At 42.6% G+C, this 22,035-nt stretch overlaps 1 protein-coding gene across 3 annotated transcripts in view; it reads left to right on the top strand.

The window, feature by feature from the left end:
* RST1 (ARM repeat superfamily protein) overlaps positions 1-21,641 on the top strand; it is a 198,476-nt gene extending 176,835 nt beyond the window's left edge. Inside the window, exons 18-25 of one of the 3 annotated variants that reach the window (XM_087696145.1) lie at positions 16,067-16,144; positions 16,230-16,412; positions 16,562-17,425; positions 17,753-18,067; positions 18,187-18,882; positions 18,992-19,133; positions 19,327-19,463; positions 19,669-21,641. In XM_087696145.1, the coding sequence (XP_087552271.1) occupies positions 16,067-16,144; positions 16,230-16,412; positions 16,562-17,425; positions 17,753-18,067; positions 18,187-18,882; positions 18,992-19,133; positions 19,327-19,463; positions 19,669-19,968 (2,715 nt within the window). In that variant the 3' untranslated portion in view covers positions 19,969-21,641. The remainder of the gene's footprint in view (positions 1-16,066; positions 16,145-16,229; positions 16,413-16,561; positions 17,426-17,752; positions 18,068-18,186; positions 18,883-18,991; positions 19,134-19,326; positions 19,464-19,668) is intronic. The other 2 variants (XM_087696142.1, XM_087696144.1) reach the window with 2 other exon arrangements.
* The last annotated feature ends 394 nt before the right edge of the window (positions 21,642-22,035 follow it).

Here is a 22,035-nt window from a genome sequence, read left to right as displayed (position 1 = left end):
GGTACCACCAGGGGATATATCAGCCAAGTTGAGAGGCGAGACTCTGTGCACTGGTAGAAACGGGCTGCCTCTGCCAAGGGCCACTCGATCACATCCATCGGGGCTCTCCACTGTGGAGGGGCTCGAAAGACTGTCGGTGAGTGGAGAATCTCGGTGCATGGGGGCCCTCACCTCCTGTGGGGAGCGGGGGGTGGGTTGGGGGGGGGGGAGGGGGGGGATGGTGGAGAGGGGAAGGATCGAGGGGTGGTGGGATGGTCGGAGGCACACCGCGAGTGTGGGGGAGGGTCGGTAGCTCTGGAGGGTGGGAGCTGTGGACTAGGGTCGGGGGGGAGTCGTGGGGAGGGGCTGATGTCCCATGGACTTGTAGGCAAGACCCATAGGGCAACTCTATGACATTGGAAAGCATTTAGTCAAGTCTCTAGCTGGAACGGCATGGCAATAAGACCATCAATGAAGTGGTCAAATTGATGAGCATGATCTTGCATTCGGAGGCATGTAGAATTTTTGGCTTGGGATGCATGCTGCAGATGATAGGACCATAGTCACAAATAATAACAATTATCCTCTGCAACACATCTTATTGAAGGGGCTCGTGAAAGCCTGTTGGCATCACCTTCATGCCAATAAATTACAGCATTTGACTAAGTCTACAACTTGGTTGGCAGGTAACCTTTGAAGAATATCTGTCGTTTCCTTTGGAGCTCTCTTGATTCATGGCTCTATTTACTATCAGTATCTCACAATGATGCCAAATGGAAGGTCTGCAAAGTGGGAGGACAAGGATTCAGTATCTCACAATGGTGCCAAAGGGAATCTGTGCAAAGTGGCAGGACAAAGTATAAGCTGAACCAAACCAAACAATGAACAAGAAAGATAAGAGTAAGACTTGTCACTCAATATGAATCCACTTCTAATCTATTGTACTCCTTTTGTCACAAGGAAGCCTCCAAAGCCTCTTCTGAGCTAACCCTTTTTGCTTGGTTTTGAGGGACACTGAAGGTAGTGTGAAGAAAATACCCGAACACAGAAATAAAGCGCAGACTGATAGAAGAACACAATTAGGGTTAGGGTAACTCAGAGACAATGAACATAGAGAATGAATGAAATGATATGATTATTGAATATGCAATGCTCATGCAGTAAACACACTATGCAGTGAATGAATATTGGACCTTAAACTCTTGTATCTCAAGGATCAGGGCAGGGGTAATGAGCCGGAGAGTGTATCTAAATATTGAACCTCCGAATGTCGAACACCAGCAAACGCAGCCAAGGAAGGTTGGATCTGATGCAAACGGGAGTGTTGGAGAGAGAAAGACTAAAAACGCAGGTGAGGAGAGAGAAAGACTAAAATTGCAGGTGAGAGGAGAGAAAACAGCAGTGATAGGCTGAGGAGATGATGGTGATAGCTGGAGAGAGAAAATCTGCAGGGTGGCAGCTGGGGCCTGCAGACGCAGCAGTATGCTGACATGGTAGGTTGTACAACAGCTGCACAATAGATAGCAGTGTTCGTTTGGCTTGAAACAATAGCAAACTGATGACAGAGGGCTGGAAATAGGCACCGGATGAGTGAAGACTGTAATGGACAGCTTGGACAGTGATATCCTCCACGAACATGGTGTCGGCAGTAAGCTGAAAACACCTAGAACTTGCAAAAATGAGATTAGGGCTGAATGGAGTGAAGCATACCTATTTATAAAAAGTTTGGGCCCTCCCAAGTGGGTTTGTCCTTATGGGATACAGACACTCTCTAGGAACGCATTTCTTTTTAAATAAACAAGGTTTCTTTCTTAATTAAGCATGTTTTGAGGCTATTTAAGTGAAGCTAATGTATTTTTAGCTCAACACCCCCTCTCAGGCCCAACGATGGCGCCACGAGAAGTAGGCCAGCCAAGTCCGTTTCTCTTTATCTTTTATCCCAAGGCGTATCACCCCCAAAGCAACCAAAGCATTGGACAAAGGGCGTGCGTCAGCTACCCAGTGGCCTACTAAGATTGTAGAGGCGATGGTTATCTTACCAAGGGAGCCTAAGTGATCACCCCAGAGAGGCCAAGGCTTCGAACAAAGGATGCACGATGGCTGCCCGGTGGCCTACCAAGTCCTACAAATGCAGATGGAATCAACTATGGACTTCTTTTAAATTTAAAGGACTTTGTTGTTTTGATAGATTTAACATTAAGTGAGGGTTTCAAATCAGTTTTTGTCCTATTGAGTATCCATGTCCCAAAGAGAAGAGTGATAAGGGATGGTCAAACCCAAGATCTTCACAAAACAAGCATACTATCGCTACCACTAATGGGTGTCGGTGAAGAAGGAAAATGGCTAAGGTGTGGGTGACACCATTATAGCAAAGATGTGAAGCAAGTAAGACAAGCAAAGCAAGCAAGCAATCTAGGGAGAACTGCCTTGGAGATTGCCATGTGCAATGCCACGAATATGGTGGATCTAGAGTCGACCACTCCAAAAGACCGAAAAGGGACAAATGTGCATAGATGCATGTTTACATTAACAGAATGCCAATACATGGGGTAATGCAATGTAACGTGTCCACCTGTTATCTTCAGGACACGTCTTAGCAGTCCATCGGAAAGTATATCTAGAAGGCTCTGCCCGGCACTCCCATGGAATGTTATGGGGTTTGCGATCTAGGACTCTCTGCGTCTGCCACGTAGCGGAAGTATTCCGGCCGTTCCCACTTAGGACCGACCTGAATTAGGGTTTTCCCTATTGGTCATTTCCTAACGGCAACTAGCGTTGAACTCGAGCGAACTACTTTAAGCAGAAACGCCAGGTTCGAAGCGGATTCACGCTGCACTTGGTTCAAGGAGAATGGGAAACGAGAGGGATGCGAAGCTCAATCTCTCTGCCATAAGGCATAGTCCCATTCCGTTCCCCTAAAACAGCGTAAATCGGGATCAATTATAACTCTAGGTTAGCGCTCTTGTTGTTCGTGTTCGTTGACGATCTTCTGGCTATCTATCATGATTTGAGAAAAATTCCCGGCCAACCGGGACCACCCATCCGTAGGACGGACCTATGGCCCATCCACCGCACTTTCCTCGGGTTGTTTTAGTTATTTAATTACCTAATACATTTAGTTGGACATGTATCAATCAGCTTCCTTAATTAGCCCGTTAGGCACTGGTTCCTTCACATAATCATATCACTTGACATAGAAAAGCAATGTCAAACAAGTTCTTTGTTAACAGGTTATCATATTTATCTTGGAAATACATAAAGTCCAGCCCGTAGGCTTATTCACAATCCGTCCAAAGGCTATCCAGCAATCCACAGGGATTACCAATCCAAGATCCCGCCCGTAGACTAGTATGCGGACCTCAAGATCCAATCCCGAGTCACGTTAGCCTCTTGTGCAGGGCCCGGAAGGCGAGGGATTACGGCCAGAGCCCCCCGTAGCACCCAAGCGTCCTCATACTCCAAGTAGCGCTCAACGGAGAGACCTCTTGCGGCAGGTTCAGTCCACCTTCCTGGCGCGGTTAACAACCCCCTTGGTTAAGGTCAGGCAAGCAGTCGGGGGTAACTGAAGCTGCCTCTCCCTTCAGGCCTTCAACCTAAAGTATTAGATATTCATTTATCCTTTAACTCATTAATCAAACAAAGCAAAACAGTGCTCTTAAATCTGTAACAAGCACAAACATTTCCATTGGTCGTTTATTGTTGGCCAATTGCTAAGAAGTGAATCCTTCTTTTCGAATACATCCAGCACTCAATCCTTGGCAAGATCCCCTATATCCTGGGTTAGGGTCGTACCCTATTTACCCGACTTGGTCAATACCTTAAGTTCATATGTTATTCCACTTTATTGGTTTGTCCTTTGCTCTAAGCAATTATCTTTACCCCAGAAAGATACTATATTAGGACGATTATTCATCCTCTTGCAAGATAACTTGCGTAAGAATCTGCGAAACTCATTCCGAGAATTGGACATTCCTTTGTGTTCCAATTACAAGAATCATACGACTTTGCACTTGTTGCACAAGTGTTGCATCAAACTATGGAACTATTCTACCCATCAAATGGAGTCACGAAACAATCTGTTACTGATTACATTAGGCTGACATTGTCAGTCCTAGGGTTCCAAGTTCCATCTTTTTAGCGAAAGATTCTTAGGGACAAACCCTAGATCACTTCTTAAATATGTTCCGTTGTCCCTACATTCGGTGAATGTGGGCAAGTATTTAGGGTATAGGAGTTTCAGTTTTAGCAATACGTGCGACTAGATCACGTATTAAATCCTAGTGAGATCTTTGGAATTGAATCAACTCTTTCTAAAACGAGTACTCCGCGGGTTTAGGTGTTTAGGTTTATGCCAATTTGTTTAATTCTTGAAGATAATTACGCTATCATTTCCATAAACACATGACTCATTTTCTACACGTAAATTGATTTTCAATCCTAACTTATCGATTTAAGATCAAGCATAGGTTAGGTTATAACCTAATTCCAATTTATCATCGAAACTGAAATATTTGATAATTTCTTTTTCGAGGACTTGCGAACAAGATTCATGCTAAAACAGGCAACCTTTTACTAATAATTATGCAGTTGAAAAAACGATAATTGACTAGAGTTATGCAACGTAAGAATCATTTCATGCATTGCAATTTCCTATGGGTTATTAGCACTTTTCATAATGACTCATTTCGAGGAAGATATATCCTAATAATGCGACATGCAATTTATACTTCCATGCATAAATGAAGTGCACAATCTTAATTCCGTTTTGTAAATATGGACATTAATCTAAGTTCAATTCATTGAAATGCACAAAAAACTAAATGCATATCAATTTTCTGCTCACTTTATTTTTGTTCGTTTTATTGAAAATACTAATAACCGAACTTGTCCGTCGTAAGCTAATTCTTTTAAATTAATCAAAGTATTCAAGACGGAAATTGCATCCTATCTCAAAAATTATCTACGCACGATTGAATTATAACAACAAAAAATAAAAATTAGGAAGAAGAACATGGACTTGTGGTGAGATGTCCATGTGGATGCTAGGAGACGATCCTCTTGCGGCTGCGCCTTGGGCTTTCTTAGGAGCCATCGCGAATGTTGCCTTTCTGTCTTGGATGCGGCTTTGCGAACTCCTTTTTGAAATTCCACCGTAGCTCCCTTCGTGTTAACTTGCACCGTCCGTCGGAAACGGTTTTAGAAGGCTTTCTCCTTGTAGGGATTTCACGAAAAAGGGGTGCTTAAACCTCGGGAGGGTTTTAAACGGTCTTAGTGGATCGGAAAAGGAAGGAAGGAGAATGCATAACACGCTAGTGAGGGGTTAAATCACGGAGTAGCTGGGTTTTCAACCCACTTGAAAGATATTACGAATGGGCACGAGAAGGGGCTTCGAATCCCAGGGGGGAAAAGGGGGCTTATAGGGCCCTTAGGAGGGCCTCTCGTGTGTGGGGGGGGAAAAGTAGGGGGTGTTATAGGAAAGGGTATGAAAGGGCTAAAAATGGAATTTTTGCATGGGGGAAAAAGGGCCTAAGGGAGGGGGGGGGGGGGGGGGGGGGGGGGGGGGCGGTGTTATATGGAAGGGTTAATAGGCCACATGAAGGGGCTTCGAGGAAAATCTAAGGGCCGAAAAAGGGCTTATAAGAAGCCCTTAAGTAGGCCATGTGAAAGGGGGCTTCCTAGGAGCAATAGAAGCTTCCTAGGAAGCTTCTGAGCTTCCTGGTGGAGTCGTGAGACCTCCACATGGCAAAAAAGAAAGCGACGGTGACGGCTTCACGACTGTTCTTCTCCACGGCAGCACGGTGGCGCCCACTTTCACGGCAGTTGGTTTCCCCTTCTTCTCCAGGCTGCGACCCCATCCTCAGCTGGTAATCGATTGGTGGCAGGGCAGCGTCTTCAATCTTTTCCTCCCTCACGAATTTTTCACACAGAGCCTCACTCTCTCCCTCTCTGAAATTCGACGGCGTCCCCCTTTAGGCATTCACAGCAGCACCTCCGTCCTCCTTTCTGCCTGCACACCCCCAATTTATATAGGTAAGGGGAGGGGGATCCTCTCTCCCTTGCGTGGCAGCGGGCATGGCCACTTCACTCCTGCAAGCTCCATCAAGGAGCTTAGTCACTCCTCCTATTCCCCTCCCCCTCCAGCTCGACAGCCGACTGGGGGGAATAAGGGGAATAAAACAAAAAATTGTCATTATCCTATCCTTAGAGGCCATTCATATGCGAAAGTTGTAATTAGATTGAGAATATTACATGCAAAGAGAGATACAGGATGTCATGCTCACATAAAATGCAATGCAACAGTGCCACTTGGACAATGCTCTCGGAGGGGAATTGTTCACTTGCCCAAGTGCCCTTTTACAATCATGTCATCCTGACAGTGCAAATGAAGTTATCAATGTCCTAAGTATAATACAAAAGAATAAATGAATAAACGAATATCTAAAACTGTAAGCATCATCACTGTCACTATCAAGAGAAGTAGCCGCTCCCTCTCAAACTGGAAGGGAAAGCAAGAGGGAAACATCCTCTCCATGTCCATCTGAAGAAGTAGGGGAGGGTGTACCCAAGTTGATCCTAGGTAGAAGGTATTGAAGAACTGGACGGTTGACCACTTTGGTCAAAATGTCTGTAAAATTGTTTGATGAAGACACAAACTCTAGGCGGATAGTGTCTAGCTCAACCTGCTATTTGGAAAAGTGAAAGTGGACTTCCATATGCTGCATACGTGGTGTGATGATCAGATTGCTTGCAAGGGCAAAGGCACTCTGGTTGTCATAGTAGACAACGATTGGAGAGACACAAGGAAAGTGAAGCGCCACCAGTAAGCTCCTTAGGTCGATGACCTTGGTGGTGCCATCAAAGAGAGCCCTATACTTAGCCTCGGCCGTGGAAGCCACCACCATCTCTTGCTTACGGTTGGACCAAGAAATGAAAGCCATGCATAAGGTGAAGAGGTAGCTGCCATGGGAACGTTGGGTGTCAGGATCTCCTGCCCAATCAAAATCAATGTACCCCTATAAACATAAACCAGAACCATATAACTAAGGCCATAAGAATAACTACACCACAAATAACGCAACACACAAAGACATGCAATCGAATGTGACATCCTAGGTGCTATGAAATATTGACTGAGAATGCTAATTGAGTAAGCTAAGTCTGGCCTAGTATGAATTAACCAAAGAAGTTTCCCTACAATAGACCTATAGGTATGCACATCAAAGGGCTAACCTATTTTATCATCAAGCGTGTGTGTGGATGCATGACACCCGAAGACTCTAAAGTGAGATATGACAGGCCAAGAGCCAAAGAATGCCTCATATGGGAGAGCCGCAGTTGGGCACTGATTGAGGATGTACACCGCAGTGTTAGCAGCCTCAATCCAAAGGTGCTAAGGGAGCTGTGGTGTGAAGAGCATAGAGCGTGTCATTCCCATGATTGTCCGGTTCCTATGCTCTATGACTCCATCTGAGAGGGGAAGTTAGTAGAGGTGAGCTGGCGAGAGATGCCATGCCACTGTAGAAACTCAAAAAACTCGTGGGAGATGAACTCACCACTCCTATCACTCCTCATGCAACCAACATGATGACCTGTCTGGTTATGAACCAGCAGCACCTAAGCAGAGAAATATGTGAAAGCATCAGACTTACACTTGAGAAAGTACACCCACATTTATCTCAAATGATCATCCACTATAAAAAAGAAGTATAACGTGTCGTTTAAGGCGGGAGTTGATGTGGGTCCATAGAGATCAATGTGAATCAATCTAAGAGGCGTCTCAGTTCTATGTGTAGATTGCTGAGGGAATGGGATACGGTGTTGCTTCCCGAACTGACACGGTTTACAAACATCTCGAGCTAGCTTCAGGTGAGGAAGGTCCTTAACCATCTCACATCGAGATTACTCATAAAGAGAGTCATAGCGAAGAGGCCCTAGGCAGAAATGCTAAAGGCGCTCATTGTTCCTAAGCTCTCGAGATGTGGATAATGTCTGGAAGCTATGGAACATGGAGCTCTTGGTTGTTGGCTCAATAAGAAAATGGGTTGTTGTATAGGCCATTAGGCTGTGCCTCACTGCGAGCAATCACTAAACTAGACTGCAAGCTGAACAGATAACAAGTTCACCCTTGCTAAGGAACATGGTACACATTGTCTAGGAAAGCCAGATCCGAACCTTTGTCTATGTCAAAATTGACACAACTTTGAGTTTCGATCTTGACTGAGTTGTTTCCTACACGGACCCACTCAGGTGCTGCAAGGGCTTGAGTATGGAAGATGTCCGCTATAGAAGTCATGTGCAACTCCACTGTCCACAATCCAAATAGGTGTTGATGTGCTCGGCTGTGACGAGTGGGCCTCTGTGGTAACCTCATCGGGAGGCAACTCAAAGTTGTGAACGAGACTTGCATTAGATGTCTCTACGGATACGATGTGGGCCTTTGCAGACTAGTCAAACAAGCCCTCTAGAGTTGAGAATGTTGTCGACTGAGATGGTTGACTGGTGGTTGTATTGGTCTGACCTTTCCACTACCCCTTGCCATCACCTTGCCTCCCTTGATGGGGATTGCCCAATTGAGGGGCAAGGATTTGCAACTTGGGTTTTAGTTATGTGCCTCTTGCCTTTGATCGACACTCATCGTCAAAATGGCCAGTCTTTTGACAAGGTTAACAATATCTACTCTTCTTAGATACATTCTACCACCCGGGTTTGAGTTGAGACTGTGAGTTTCCGTATAATTCCCTTGGTTGTTTTTTATTTTGATTTTGATTTTGTTTACCCTTTCCTTGCTACACCTTCTGAGAATGAGCAACAAGAGCCTCCTCTAAGGAATTATTCATCTAAAACTGATCAAACAACCGTGCATAACACAATAGCTGATACTGAAATTCATAGAATGTGGATAAATTGGCAGAGAAACCCCTTGCTGCACAAAATTGAAGTATTTATGTGACAATTTGCTAAGAAATAATGTGACCTGATCATCAGAGGACTTATTAGTCCTTGTAGTGGAGTGGAGACATCAATACTCAGCCAACTTGACTTTCAAGTCATCTCGGTCAGAGATTTTGAAATTCTGAAGCTCATGGTCAAGATTTATTCAACGGGTCCTATCTCGAGCCGCATAGGGGTTAGTCAAGTGTGCCCATCATTTTGACGCTAAGTCCAAATGCTGAAGCTGAGAATGAAACTCAAGCAGTAAGCCTTGCATCAACTCGACAATAGCGGAGACATTCCTAGCCTTCCATGAGCAGACGAGCTCATATGGAACAAGTGCGGAATTGGGTTGGGGTTCCAACCCCTACACAAGATCCCATAGGTTTTGTGAGTCAATGGCATGTCTCATCAAGTTTGACCCGTTAAAATGAGTCTTGTCATTGAATGCATTTTTGGCAAGAGATGAGATAGAACCATGAGGTGTCTAGAATGTGGGGTAAGATGGATGTGGAGGATAAGATGGTGATGGCGGCGGTGGAGGTATCTCATAAGGAGGGGGAAGAGATGGGTAGGCAAAAATAGATTGTGAGTGTAGCGGAACTCTCTTTTCAAAGTCGCCAAGTGTAGGGTAGCACGAAAGCCTGTCAATTCACCTCCCAGCCATGCTAAGGAAGATAAAGGAAGAAAACGCGTGTCTCCTCTTGCCAGCCATCCATTTCTAACGAGTTATACTAATTTATAACTCACTTACTTCCTAAGCCCCCCCAAACCCCGTACGGGCGCCCAAGGCCCCCGGACGGTCATCTTTTGTATCGTTTCCCCATAAGTTACATTCATTAATGTAACATTTCCTCCCCCTTAAGAATCGGTTCGTTCTCGAAAACGAAACTTGGAAGGTCTAACTATAAATTGGAAAACCTTTTTCTTAAAGTGCTTACTCGCTCCCATGTTGAGCTTTCTTCTGAACAATCTCTCCATTTTACCAGACATTCTTGATAAATAGTATGCCTTGTTTGTCTATTACGAACATTTAAAATTCTTTGTGGTTCATGTGGAATAGATTGGCCACTGAATAGCTCCTCAATCTTATCATTTAAGACTAGATTATCCATATAATCCAGCTTCTTTTTTAGCTTGCTTACATGGAAAACTGGATGTGTTTTACTACCAGCAAGTAGTTGGAGCTTGTAAGCCTGTTCCCCCACCCTCTTAAGTATTGTGAAAGGGCCACAATACCTGGGTGAAAGTTTGGGACATCGTCCCGTTTTCATGGTTCTAGTTTGTCCAGGCACTTTAAGATAGACCAATTCCCCTTCTTCAAAGGAGATGTCTCTTCGGTGAGAATTTGCATAAGCTCTAGCTCGGTCTTGAGCTTTCTTAATATTTTCTTAAGCAAATTTTAACATACTATTCATATCCTCTAAAAAATCCTTTGCTGCCTGAACCTTTTCCTTATGCAGTCCTACTGCATGAGAAGCTCTGAGCTAAAACCCATACATTAGCATAAATGGACTATATCCAATGGAAGAGTGTTTGGCACTATTATATGCAAACTCTGCTATCAATAAATACTCTTCCCAATTAGTTTGGCTTTTACTTACATATGCTCTCAACATATCTTCAAGGATTTGGTTAACCCTTTCAGTTTGCCCATGAGTTTGCAGGTGCTCCACCGTGCTCATGCTAAGTTTAGTATCCAACTTCCTAAATACAGCATGCCAAAATTGACTATCAAATTTTCTATCCCGATCAGAAACTATGTTTGCCAAAAGGCCATACAATCGGTATATGTTCTCTATGAACAATTTAGCCAATTCTGGTGTTTTAACATCAGTTGAAGTTGGAATAAACCTAGCCATTTTGGTTAACCTATCCACAATCACCACACAAAGTCGTGCCCCCTCTGTGTCCTGGGTAACCCGACAATAAAGTCCATGGAGATACTCTCCCATTTTCCCGAAGGAATCTCTAATGGGTGGAGAAGTCCTCCCATTTTCAATATTTCAGCTTTATTAACCTAGCACTTATTACATTTGACCACATAGTCAAGGACATCCTTATTCATTCCACGCCAATAGAACTGTCTTTTAATAAGACTATAAGTCTTATTAACTCCTGGATGTCCCGCACTAGGGGTATCGTGACACTCAAAGAGTATCCAGCGCCTTATTTCTTCATCTTTCGAGACACATACCCTACCCTTGTAGAGTAAATAACCATTATCAATGGTAAAATTCTTCCACTTGAATCCCATTTCAGCAACCCCTGATGCTCCATTTCCTTGTTGAACATCCTCAGATGTTTGTTCCTCAGTGGAGGCCCTTCCATTTGGATCCCCATTTTCAATTGATTCCCATATGTTGAAATATGCCGGATCAACCTGGCATTTCCCTTTTAAGGATTCAAGCAAATCGGAAGAGAATCGAGTAAAACTCAATTCATTTATGATGGGCATTCCGCTGAGCGCATCAGCCACTATATTGTACTTTCCTTTTCTATACCTTATCTCATGGTCGAACTCTTGGAGGAGTTCGGCCCACCTAGCTTTACGCCCTTATAGATCCAATTGGTCATTAAGACACTTATGGCTTTCATGATCCGACAAGATCAAAAGTTTGGCACCGTACAGATAGTGCCTCCATTTCTTCATTGCATGTACTATTGCATACAGCTCCCTCTCATAAACGGAATAATTCTGTTTTGCATGGTCTAATTTCTTGCTTTCAAAAGCAACCAGTCGACCCTCTTGTAATAAGACCGCGCCTATTGCCCTATCACTGGCATTAGCTTCAACCACGAATGGTTTATTGGGATCCACAATTAATAGTACTGGAGTTGTAGCAATAGCTACCTTAAGTTTTTCAAAACTTTCATTTTGGTTTGTTCCCCAATTAAAGCTCTTCCCTTTCCCTTTAAGTTGGTCCATCATTCGAACAGCTATCCTAGCATAATCTTGAATGAATCTACGATAAAATCTAGATAAACCTAGGAAGATCTGCAGCTCTTCCAAGTTCCTTGGAGATGGCCATTCAATAATTGCCCTTGCTTTCTCTGGATCCGTCTTGATTTCCTCTTTGGAGATAATATGTCCCAAATATTTGACCTCTTGTGCGAAGAATTCACATTTAGTTTTCTTCGCATAAAGAGAATGGGTTCTTAACAATCGAAATACTAACCGTAAGCGTTCCAAATGTTCTTCCCTTGATTTACTAAAGATCAAGATATCATCCAAGAAGACTACTACAAAGCGTTCTAGATAGGGCCGTAACACATTATTCATGAGCTTCATAAATGTAGCTGGTGCATTTGTGAGGCCAAAAGGCATCACCAAAAAGTCATAATGCCCGTATCTAGTACGAAATGTTGTCTTAGGAACATCTTGGGCCTTAATTCTTACTTGGTGATAGCCTAATCTTAAGTCAGTCTTGGTGAAGAATTTTGCCCCTTGTAATTTATCAAAAGATCTTTCATTCTCGGCATAGAAAATTTATTCTTCACCGTTATCTTATTAAGTGCTCTATAGCGGAACTCTCTTTTCAAAGTCGTCAAGTGTAGGATAGTACGAGAGCCTGTCAATTCACCTCCCAGCCACACTAAGGAAGATGTAGGAAGAAAGCGCGTGTCTCCTCCTGCCAGCCGTACATTTCTAACGAGTTATACTAATTTATAACTAACTTACTTCCTAAGCCCCTCGAACCCCGTACGGGCGTCCAAGGCTCCCAGACTGTCATCTCTCATGTTGTTTCTCCATAAGTTACATTCATTAATGTAACAATGAGTGTCAAATGAGTGCCAATTGATGCGAAGGCACTAAAACATGAATGTTTCCATAAGGTCTCGGTGGAGGTGGAGGCACTAGAACACGTAAGCCCTATCCAAATGACGACTAGGACATAGCATAATGGTCAAAGAGTCCACTAGGTAATGCCGTGTAGACAAACAAAAAGGTGGAACACCACCCAGCTGAGAAAGAGATGAGATCCTCACAGCTATGTCTAAGTTTGAAGAACCTCTTGGTGCAGTGAATAAAAACACATATGATCCTACATGAGATGCAACATGCAGTACACTTAATCGAGATTGAAAGGATGTGGCAACGGAATAAGAGGGTGGGATGGGAGGGAGATTAAATGGATTTGTGATATGTGTAGATGTGGGAAATAATGTGGGTTCCTTTTGTCCATTAAATGCATTAAATTGAAATGATGATGATGGAGATGCACCTACTTCATTTTGACCTTTGAAAACAAAATTGTTTGAAGAAAAAGAAGGGGAAGGAATACTCACAATTTCTTGTTTCAACTACTTGCCTAGTCTTAAGTTTATGAAGAAATATCTGTCTTCCTCATTACTCATAAACCAGAAAATGTTTTGCATACGTCCATCATGAAAATCAACCATACCAATAGGAGAAGGGGAATCATCATTAACAGAATCTGAAATGGTAGACATACGTGGCACCGAAGAGAATAAGTATGAAGGCAATGGAGTGTATTCTAGGCTAGTTTCCACTTGTGGATAGGCAATCCTAAGTGGAGATTCCGCCCTTCCTGCATGGTCAGTAGATCGGTGCACTGAATCTAAAGGGTGAAATTCAAACTTACTTTCTATCACTTGCTGGGCTCTATGCATCAAAATGAGATCGTACTCAGCTGCAGTGATCTCGTAGGGTTGTGGAACTCCACGATAGTCCAATGTCTGTCCAGCCATATCAGGAGCTTGTGAAGCAAGCTGTGAGGCCCACTCCGACTCTTTTCTCGATGGATTTAGCTCAGATGTGAGAAGTGGTGTGGAAGTAGTGTTCAAAGTCATCTACCCTTTTTTCTTGCTTCTTGTGTAGAGATTTCAGATCAAGGCCTAGGTTTCTCTGAGAGAACTCAGCTCTGATACTATGTAAAGAAAATACCCTAACACAGAAACACAAACAACATTGTACGACAAAGCACAAACTGATAGAAGAACACAGTTAGAGTTAGGGTAACTTAGAGACAATGAACTCAGAGAATGAATGAAATGATATGATTAGTGAATGTACAATGCTTATACAGCAAGCACATGATGCAGTGAATGAATACTGAATCTCGAACTCCTGTATCTCAAGGATGAGGGCAAGGGTAATGAGCTAGAGACTGTGTTGTTCTCCGAACGGATCCCGAATCGCAGCAAGGCAGCCTCCAGATGTCGAACACCAGCAAACGCAGTCAACGAAGGTTGGATCTGATACAGATGGTAGTGCAGGAGAGAGAAAGACTAAAAACGCATGTGAGGAGAGAGAAATACTAAAATTGTAGGTGAGGAGAGAAAACAGAAAATGCAAGGTGAGGTGAGAGAAAATCTGCAAATGCAGCAAGAAGGAGAGAGAAATGAGTGAAGACTACAACGGAAAACTTGGACTGCGATGTCCTCCGTGAACAGGGTGTGGGCAGCAAGCTGAAAACACCTATAACCTGCAAAAACGAGATTAGGGCTGAATGTGGGCAGCAAGCTGAAAACACCTGAAACCTACCAAAATGAGATTAGGGCTGAATGGAGGGCAGCATACCTATTTATAGAAAGTTTGGGCCCTCCCAAGTGGGTTTGTGCTTATGGGATACAGACACTCTCTAGGAACGCATTTCTTTTTAAATAAACAAGGTTTCTTCCTTAATTAAGCATGTTTTGGGGCTGTTTAAGTGAAGCTAATGTATTTTTAGCTCAACAAATAGCCCTATCTACTGTCACATGTAGCCGTAGGCATTGCAACTAGTCACCTCACCTTTTGATGTTGAACTTTTGAGATGCTCTCTCTTTTCGAGAGAGACTTCTCCTGCATAAGATAATCTTTCTTTTAGGGAGTTTTCACTTGATCATGAAGCATAATAGTCTGGAGGGGTGGCAATATTTTGTTTTTTTTTATGAGTCAAGTGTGCACAAGAAGTTGTGCAAGCGCTATCACAAGGCGAAACCCTTACAGCCCTGGTTTCATCAAACAAGTCCACTTATTTCCACTTCCTTCGGTTGATAGCTCCGGGGAGACCAGTGTTGCACTGCTAGGGCTAGGCACCAAGCACCCCATGTAGGGGCCCAAGTAGTCCAGGGCTTGGAGAGGATAGCCCTAACCATCAATTAGAGGGTGAGGATATCATTATCCAAAGCTTGTGATATGTGCAAGTATTTCTGAATGCAGATGGTGGTCAAATCACTTTCCCAAAGATTGCATTGCAAAGGCAATGTTATCACCAGAATATCAAGCACTTACAGCAATACTGGACATATGTGACTCGTACGTGTTTTGAAACTTTGACGGTCTTGTATTGGAAGACTATGGGCAAAGACGAACTGACTGTTGTGCAGAAAATAGAGCTTTTTAAACTTGAGATTCGTTAAGTCTCTATCAATCAATGTAGCATCCATGCACATGTCAGCCGTTTGGCCCATTGTCAAGCACTTACAACAATACTGGACATGGCTCATACCAGTTTGATGGTGTTTTATTGGAAGACTGGCAAATACGAAGGATGTTGTTCAGAAAATAGAGCTGTTTATACTCGAGCTCTGTTAAGTTTCGATCGATCTATGTAGCATCCATGCATATGTCAGCCATTTTGCCCATTGCTGCAGGGGCTTCTCAGGAAAGCACGAACTAGATGTTTCTCTGCCAAATTTGTTACTGGATTGTGCATTGCTGGGGCAAGAATATGCTTGAAAGTTCAGAGCTGGTTAAGTGCATATGGTTTTTAGCAAGACCATTACGAAGAATATCAGCAAAGGTTTGAGGCTCTGGATTTGCACAAAGTACTGAAGTTTATGAAGTATGGAAGAAACTCTAGTGTTTTGTGTTTTCATTGTTAATGCACAACATTTGGATTTACCTGAGCATATAATGAAGCCATCTCCAGGCACATACTATACAGGGAGACATTGTAGGTGAATTTAAATTACTGACATGTGTGTGACGGCCAAATTGATGAACATAGTGACACACGTGCACACGCATTCATTATTGCATAGAAGCAGCAAAGACTTCTGTTTCTATCTTGGCTGCTGCCACCAAATTGTACAGAAAATCATATGTATGTTCTACTTCAGATTCTGGATCTGATATTTTTTTCTAGCAGTATGGCATTTAAGGTTTCTTTTTTCTCGGCTGATTGGAGGTGGTAGACATTTACAGGTTCTTTGTAAAGTTTGTGAGGAAGGTATTCCACGTGTGGCAGAGAACACTGTACTTGCACTTGCAGTTCTTTACGAGGTCTGGTTACTTAATCCTTGATCTCATGCCGAATCTTTATTATGAACCACATTATGAGTCTTTTATTGCACGTGCTTACTGGCAGGTTTCAAAAAGCACTCCTGATCAATTGATGATGCCAGTTTTGGAGTACTTGGAGAAATGCATTGTACAGTATAGCCACGAGTATCTGCAGTGGACATCTGCACTTGCTCTTGGGGTTGTAGCACGATGTTGTGATCCAATTGAACTTGATGTAAAGAGTCGGATCACAAATTCTCTCATTAAGGTTGGCACACAGCTCTGCTTCAAAATGTAGTAAGACATTATTTGAGTAAGTTTGTGTCTGCAGCTACCATGCAGATTGAATTAGGGACTAGTATGTACTCAATGGTAGCTTAAGTGGTGATGATATTTTTTATGAACTTACCAATGCAGTGTCTAAAAGGAAGTGACTCCGACATTGTGAGAGGAGCTTGCAGCCTAGCTTTAGGTTTTGTCTGTCAGAATCTATTTACTGGTGATACAGGATATGACATGAATCCCATCTCAAAAGAAACTTTGGATGGGGGAGACATTGATATCCTTGCAGTTGTTTTCAAATATGTTTTGGATTCTCTTGGTGAGTTTTACCCAGGAACGCTAGAGCTTTTGCAGAAGCTCAAGGCTCATAATCTTGTAAGGTCTGCTCACAGGATGTCAAATTATCAATTTGAACCACTCAAACACTCCTTTGGAGAAGATGATGAATGCATGTGGACAGTTGCTGGTCTAGCAATGGCATTGGGAAGCACTACAATTGCTGCTGAAAGAGCTGGGTTTCCTGACTTGATTAGCTTCACGACCAATTTTTTAATTACCAGCGTTACTAATTCTTTGAAATCTGATGAGCATACTCAATATTACTTCACAATTGGAGCACTATTATCCCTGCCAACATGCTTTGATATATGTCTTCGTCTTGATATTTTGACCGACAAAGTGGACATGGTACTACAGGAGATCGATTATTTGTATAGCTTCTGCAAAGCTACAACTGGTGCTTCTGACCTGTTAACAATGGCAGTTTGCTTGGGATCTGGAAATCTGATGGCAACAATCCTTAAATATGGAACTCAGCATGTACCTTTTGCCCTGATCTCCAAGATGGTGCAATCCATGAAATATTTTGCAAGAGAAAAGACGTTACTTGCTAAAATTGGGGGTTGTATAGGTTTGGCCAATTGCCTAGGTGCAGGTGCGGCTCTTATTGCACCTCAAAGGTGTCAAAGAGCGGAAACTCCAGAAACAGTGCGACCAATGGTAAGGCTTCAAAGCTGAAGTGCTTTCTTTATTTCTGTCATAGTGCAAGCTGTCAAGCATACAACTTCAAAAAAATCTTTAAATGCACAAATTTCTGGATTTCATTGCTAATTTTTTAAGTGAAATATTCGACTATGGTGAATATCTCATACTGCATAATTTATTTTAAAACATTTTTTTCTGGTCACATGTATCCAATATCTCTACCAAATTTCCATTGGCTTTCTTGACAGGTGTAACAGGACCAGATTTAGTTTTCTAGCTGCTCTCTGTGTTATGTAATCATCTTACAGAAAATTTTCTGCGTGTTGTTTTCTGGTTTAACAGGAATTTAGAACAAGTGAACCTTTCATCTCCTACCCTCTTCAAAATGAAAGCAGCTGCAAAGATCTGCTTCAGGATATGGTCCAAGGTCTTGTAAATACCGTTGTTCAAGCATCAGATTCTTCAATAAGATCAAGTGCAGCTTGGTCATTGGCACTAATGCATAAAACTCTGATTGAAAAGAACGAGTCTAGTAATGATGATACCTTAGGCTTGGGGAGCCACTTCAATGACTCAAAGATGCATCTAAGGAGTCTTACAAAGAGCAGTACATTACATGCCCTTTGCACCTGGATGTTGGATTCAGCTCACAGCACGGTAACTTTTAGGCTTTCCTGAAGTCACCCTTCTCTCATGTTTGTTCCTTTTCTCTGATTGGGAAATACAATCAAGTGAGGCTTCTTATACTTGTAAGTCACTGGGGTTTGATTTTGCAGCAAGAGATGTCTGGTCTCTTCTATGGTACAGCTATTTCAGTCCTACAGTGTCTTAGAAGGGCACCTGAGTTACCACTTCTTGATTGGGGTCTCATGTTGCGACAGCTAATGCACAAAATGATATCCCCTGTTCAGACATCGAATGAGGAGTTTGAGAACATGGATAATCCAGGCCGTGATGATTTGTGCAAAGAATGTATTCGTTTTGCACTAGCGCATGCTGTCAAGCAACCGAGCTTGCGAAACTTTCTTGATGACCTCTCTGAAGTTTCTCGCCTCATTTTGTTACCGCCATCTTTAAGTGGCTTTGTGATGCTGCACATGGCAGAGTTCAGCAACATATTTTCTGACCATCGCATGGATAGATTCTTTGACAATGTTGTAGAGCTTGCAAGCAATGCTAGCACTCTCAAATATTCACAACTTCCTTTCTCAGAGGATGATTTGAGGCAATTAAGAATAAGCTTCTGGAATGGATTGTATGTATACCTATCAAAGGCATCGAATCAGAATTTGCACATCACCCAGGACAAACTTTTCCATGGTATAATGAGATGCTTAGAGGCCCTACATGATACACCTGGCATCTTCAAGAGCGACAATCAAGAGTCTCACCATTTTCTGTGCAAAGAGTGGTCAGTTGCCTTGGACTGTATATCTCACACCCCAAAAGAAGTGATCCAAAGAATCTCTCAGGTGGGTGGGTCTCTCTCTCTCTCTCTCTCTCTCTCTCTCTCTCTCTCTCTCAAGAGGAGCAGAAGACTGATATTCAGATGGTGCTTTATGTTCTCCCTCTTGCCTGCAGTTTGAGAGGGCACAGCCTTTCAATGCACACAAGGAAACACAAAAATCTATTTTCATCCTATGTGAAATGGTATTACGGCACTGTTTTTCACCTACTTATCTTTGTGAACCTATCAAATATCTATGCAATCGGCAAGCTTCAGGTAAGCTCTTGAATTGTAAATGTCAGGTCTTGTGTTCAACTCCTACATGAACTCCAGTCTCCGAATTGATAACCCAGTGGCTTATCACGGGGTAGCATAAAGCTCATGAAAGAAGAAAGCGAGTGAGCTGGCTGGCTGTCATGGTCATTGTAATTTGTGACAGAAATTTGAACTTTGTTGTGATTTGTGACAGGGAGTTTTGAGCAGCTGTTGAGAATCTCATGTGCTTTGAGAGATGTGACACTTGAAGATAAGCAGGGATGGCTGATTGAAGCAATAGAGCTGACTGGACTTGTTGTATATCCTGAAACAGTTCTCTCTCTTCCCCCTGTGTGTCTTGTGTGTCTGTGTGTGTACTTACATAGATGCACATTTTGTGTGTGCGTGCGTGTGTGTGTTTGTAAGTACATACACACATACATGTACACGTACATGTGTACACATACCCACACACACACACACACACATCTCACAAGCACATACATATACATATACACATGCTGATGGCTAACTGATGCATGTTGTGTGTCTGCAGGCATTGCTCTTCTTTGCTCTATTAACAAGTTGTTGGAACCCCTACAGTGCTATAGTCGTCCTTGCTGATCCTCAATCAGTTTTCCAAGCACTTCCCTTCACACTTCCCATGCTTCTTTCTGAAGAGGCCTGGACTTCCATTTCAAAGTCTGTTTTGGGTAAAGCTTTGATGACCATGGACAGGCTTTCAGGAAGCATGCCTCCTGAATTCACTTATCTAAGGATGGCCTGTGTTGTGGTCAACAAACAGCTATCCCCACATGATCGGTTTCAATTCCTGGATGATCTGCTGATTGAATAGCAAAAAGAGCAACCCTCCTTTTCTTCAGTGAGCACCCAAAATGTGTATACATAAGTGTAGCTTTGATATGGGGATGTCTTTGGACAACCTACATTGGTAAGCAACCTACATTGATATAGCCACAAATTGAATGGAGATGCCTCATCATGAGATTGGCAATGTCTTTGAAGTGTCTATACAATGAAAACAAACATACATGCACATGAACTCCTGCCCCATTCTTGATAGGACCTTAGGTATACAGAGTGTGGTGATAAGGGCCATGTAGTATCTTTGTTCAAAATGTGCCATAATTGTCATTACTGTCTAGTGTCTTGTTGCCTAATCTTATTGCATGTATAAGAGAAGCATAATTGTCATTTTATCTTTCTGCCTATTCTTATTGCATGAGAGAACATCTACTGAGGCCAAAATCGGTCGTATGAGACAACCATGCACAATTATGATCATCACTGAGTATCAAATTGTGATATATTGAGATGTCATTTGCGATGGCAAGATGCAATCTTTGATGATGGTGATATACAATGCCAATAGAAACAACAAAGGTATACAACATAGAGTAATGTCAGTACAATAGAGAAATAGTGGAGGAATGTATGGATGTGCTAGCTCTGTCCAGTCGGAATCTATGGCATGCCTTCCTATGGAGATGATCTAGGGGTAGTATTTGGTCCGATCTCCCATGTCCGCTAGGTACTGGTTGTGGCGTCAATGGATCTCCCTCATCTAGCTTTGGTGTAGCCTTAGTGTCTAATATCCTAGTCTTTGTGGTTGGGATGTTGCTCTAATCCCCTCAGCTCTTTGAACTGTCACCCCTCTTTGTCAGTATTGTGTGTATGGTCATCATTTGAAAGAAGTCATCTCTGTATGGGAGGCTCCAAGAAATGTGCCTAGTGGTATCATTGCTCCAACTTGGCTAAAGTAGCATATCCTCATGTGAGTTGATTTGTGGCCGCCTATGTCATAGTTAACCTCCATGTTGATGTAGTAAAGGTTGACTCCAAAGTAAACATACGAGTCTACCACCTCCACTTGTAATGACCCCTTGAGATCCAACTTACATACAAGACACGATGCAAGTCAAACTCACCATAAAAGGGAGTGGATATTAGACTCACCTTCTAGTTATAGAGCCAAACACACTCACCCTTGAGCCTAGAAGCTAGCAACACTTCAGATCACGATCACATCCCAAGGATTGGTGTCCCATACCACTAGCCCATGCTATCCCCATGTACAAATGTGTCGGCTAATCGACCAAGAGTCCAAAAGCGGTGATCACACAATGGTATGCACAATAAGGTCTTGAGTTCTATAAATAAGGCTCGGTTGCTCTAACTCCGAGGTGCCCTTATTGTATTTGTACTAGTTCACTTCATGATCACTGTGACCAATGCTACTAGTGCCCATTTGAATATCAAGGGACATAACACTTACCTCCTTGTGAATGATTACCATTCTCAACAATATCCTCAAGGATGAAGTGAGGAGAATGACTCTTTAATGAATGTATCCACTCCCATGTAGTCTTCACTTTTGGTTGGTCTTTTCACTTGACCAAATACTCAAGATAAATGGGTTGACATGATTGTTTAGTCTTAAGGTCAAGAACCAAATTGGGTTTGAGTGGAACATAAATAGCAATATCCTGAAGCCATGGGAGTTTCTTAGTCATCTTGTCCTAGTCATTCTTTTAAACGTCTCATGTGAAACACTGGGTAAACTTGGATTTCCAAAGGTAAGTCCAACTCATAGAATGCGCTACATATCTTCTTGGTAATTTGGAAAGGATCATAATACCTTAAAGATCATTTATAGCACTTGCTAGTAGTCATTGAATTGAAGTCCTTTTTTAAACTTTAAGGTAAATTCACATGCCTTCCTGGAGCTTCCTAGAAGTACGACATTGATTAGCATAGAATGTGGTATAATTGTGGGTCGTTTTAATGCTTTTTCTTCTGATTGTCAATCTCTCTTGGATATTCTGCAGAAAGTCGGTTATAAATTGTATTTTAACCCGTCCAAACTCTATTGCAATTAGTGGTTTTGGCTCATAACTATACA

The sequence above is a fragment of the Lygodium microphyllum genome, chromosome 16 (assembly GCF_053477565.2).
Source record: "Lygodium microphyllum isolate KBCC chromosome 16, Lygodium_microphyllum_v1.1.10, whole genome shotgun sequence".
Lineage (NCBI taxonomy): Eukaryota > Viridiplantae > Streptophyta > Polypodiopsida > Schizaeales > Lygodiaceae > Lygodium > Lygodium microphyllum.
The sequence above is the reverse complement of the archived record's forward strand: the minus strand, read 5'-3'. Positions and strand labels throughout refer to the sequence as shown.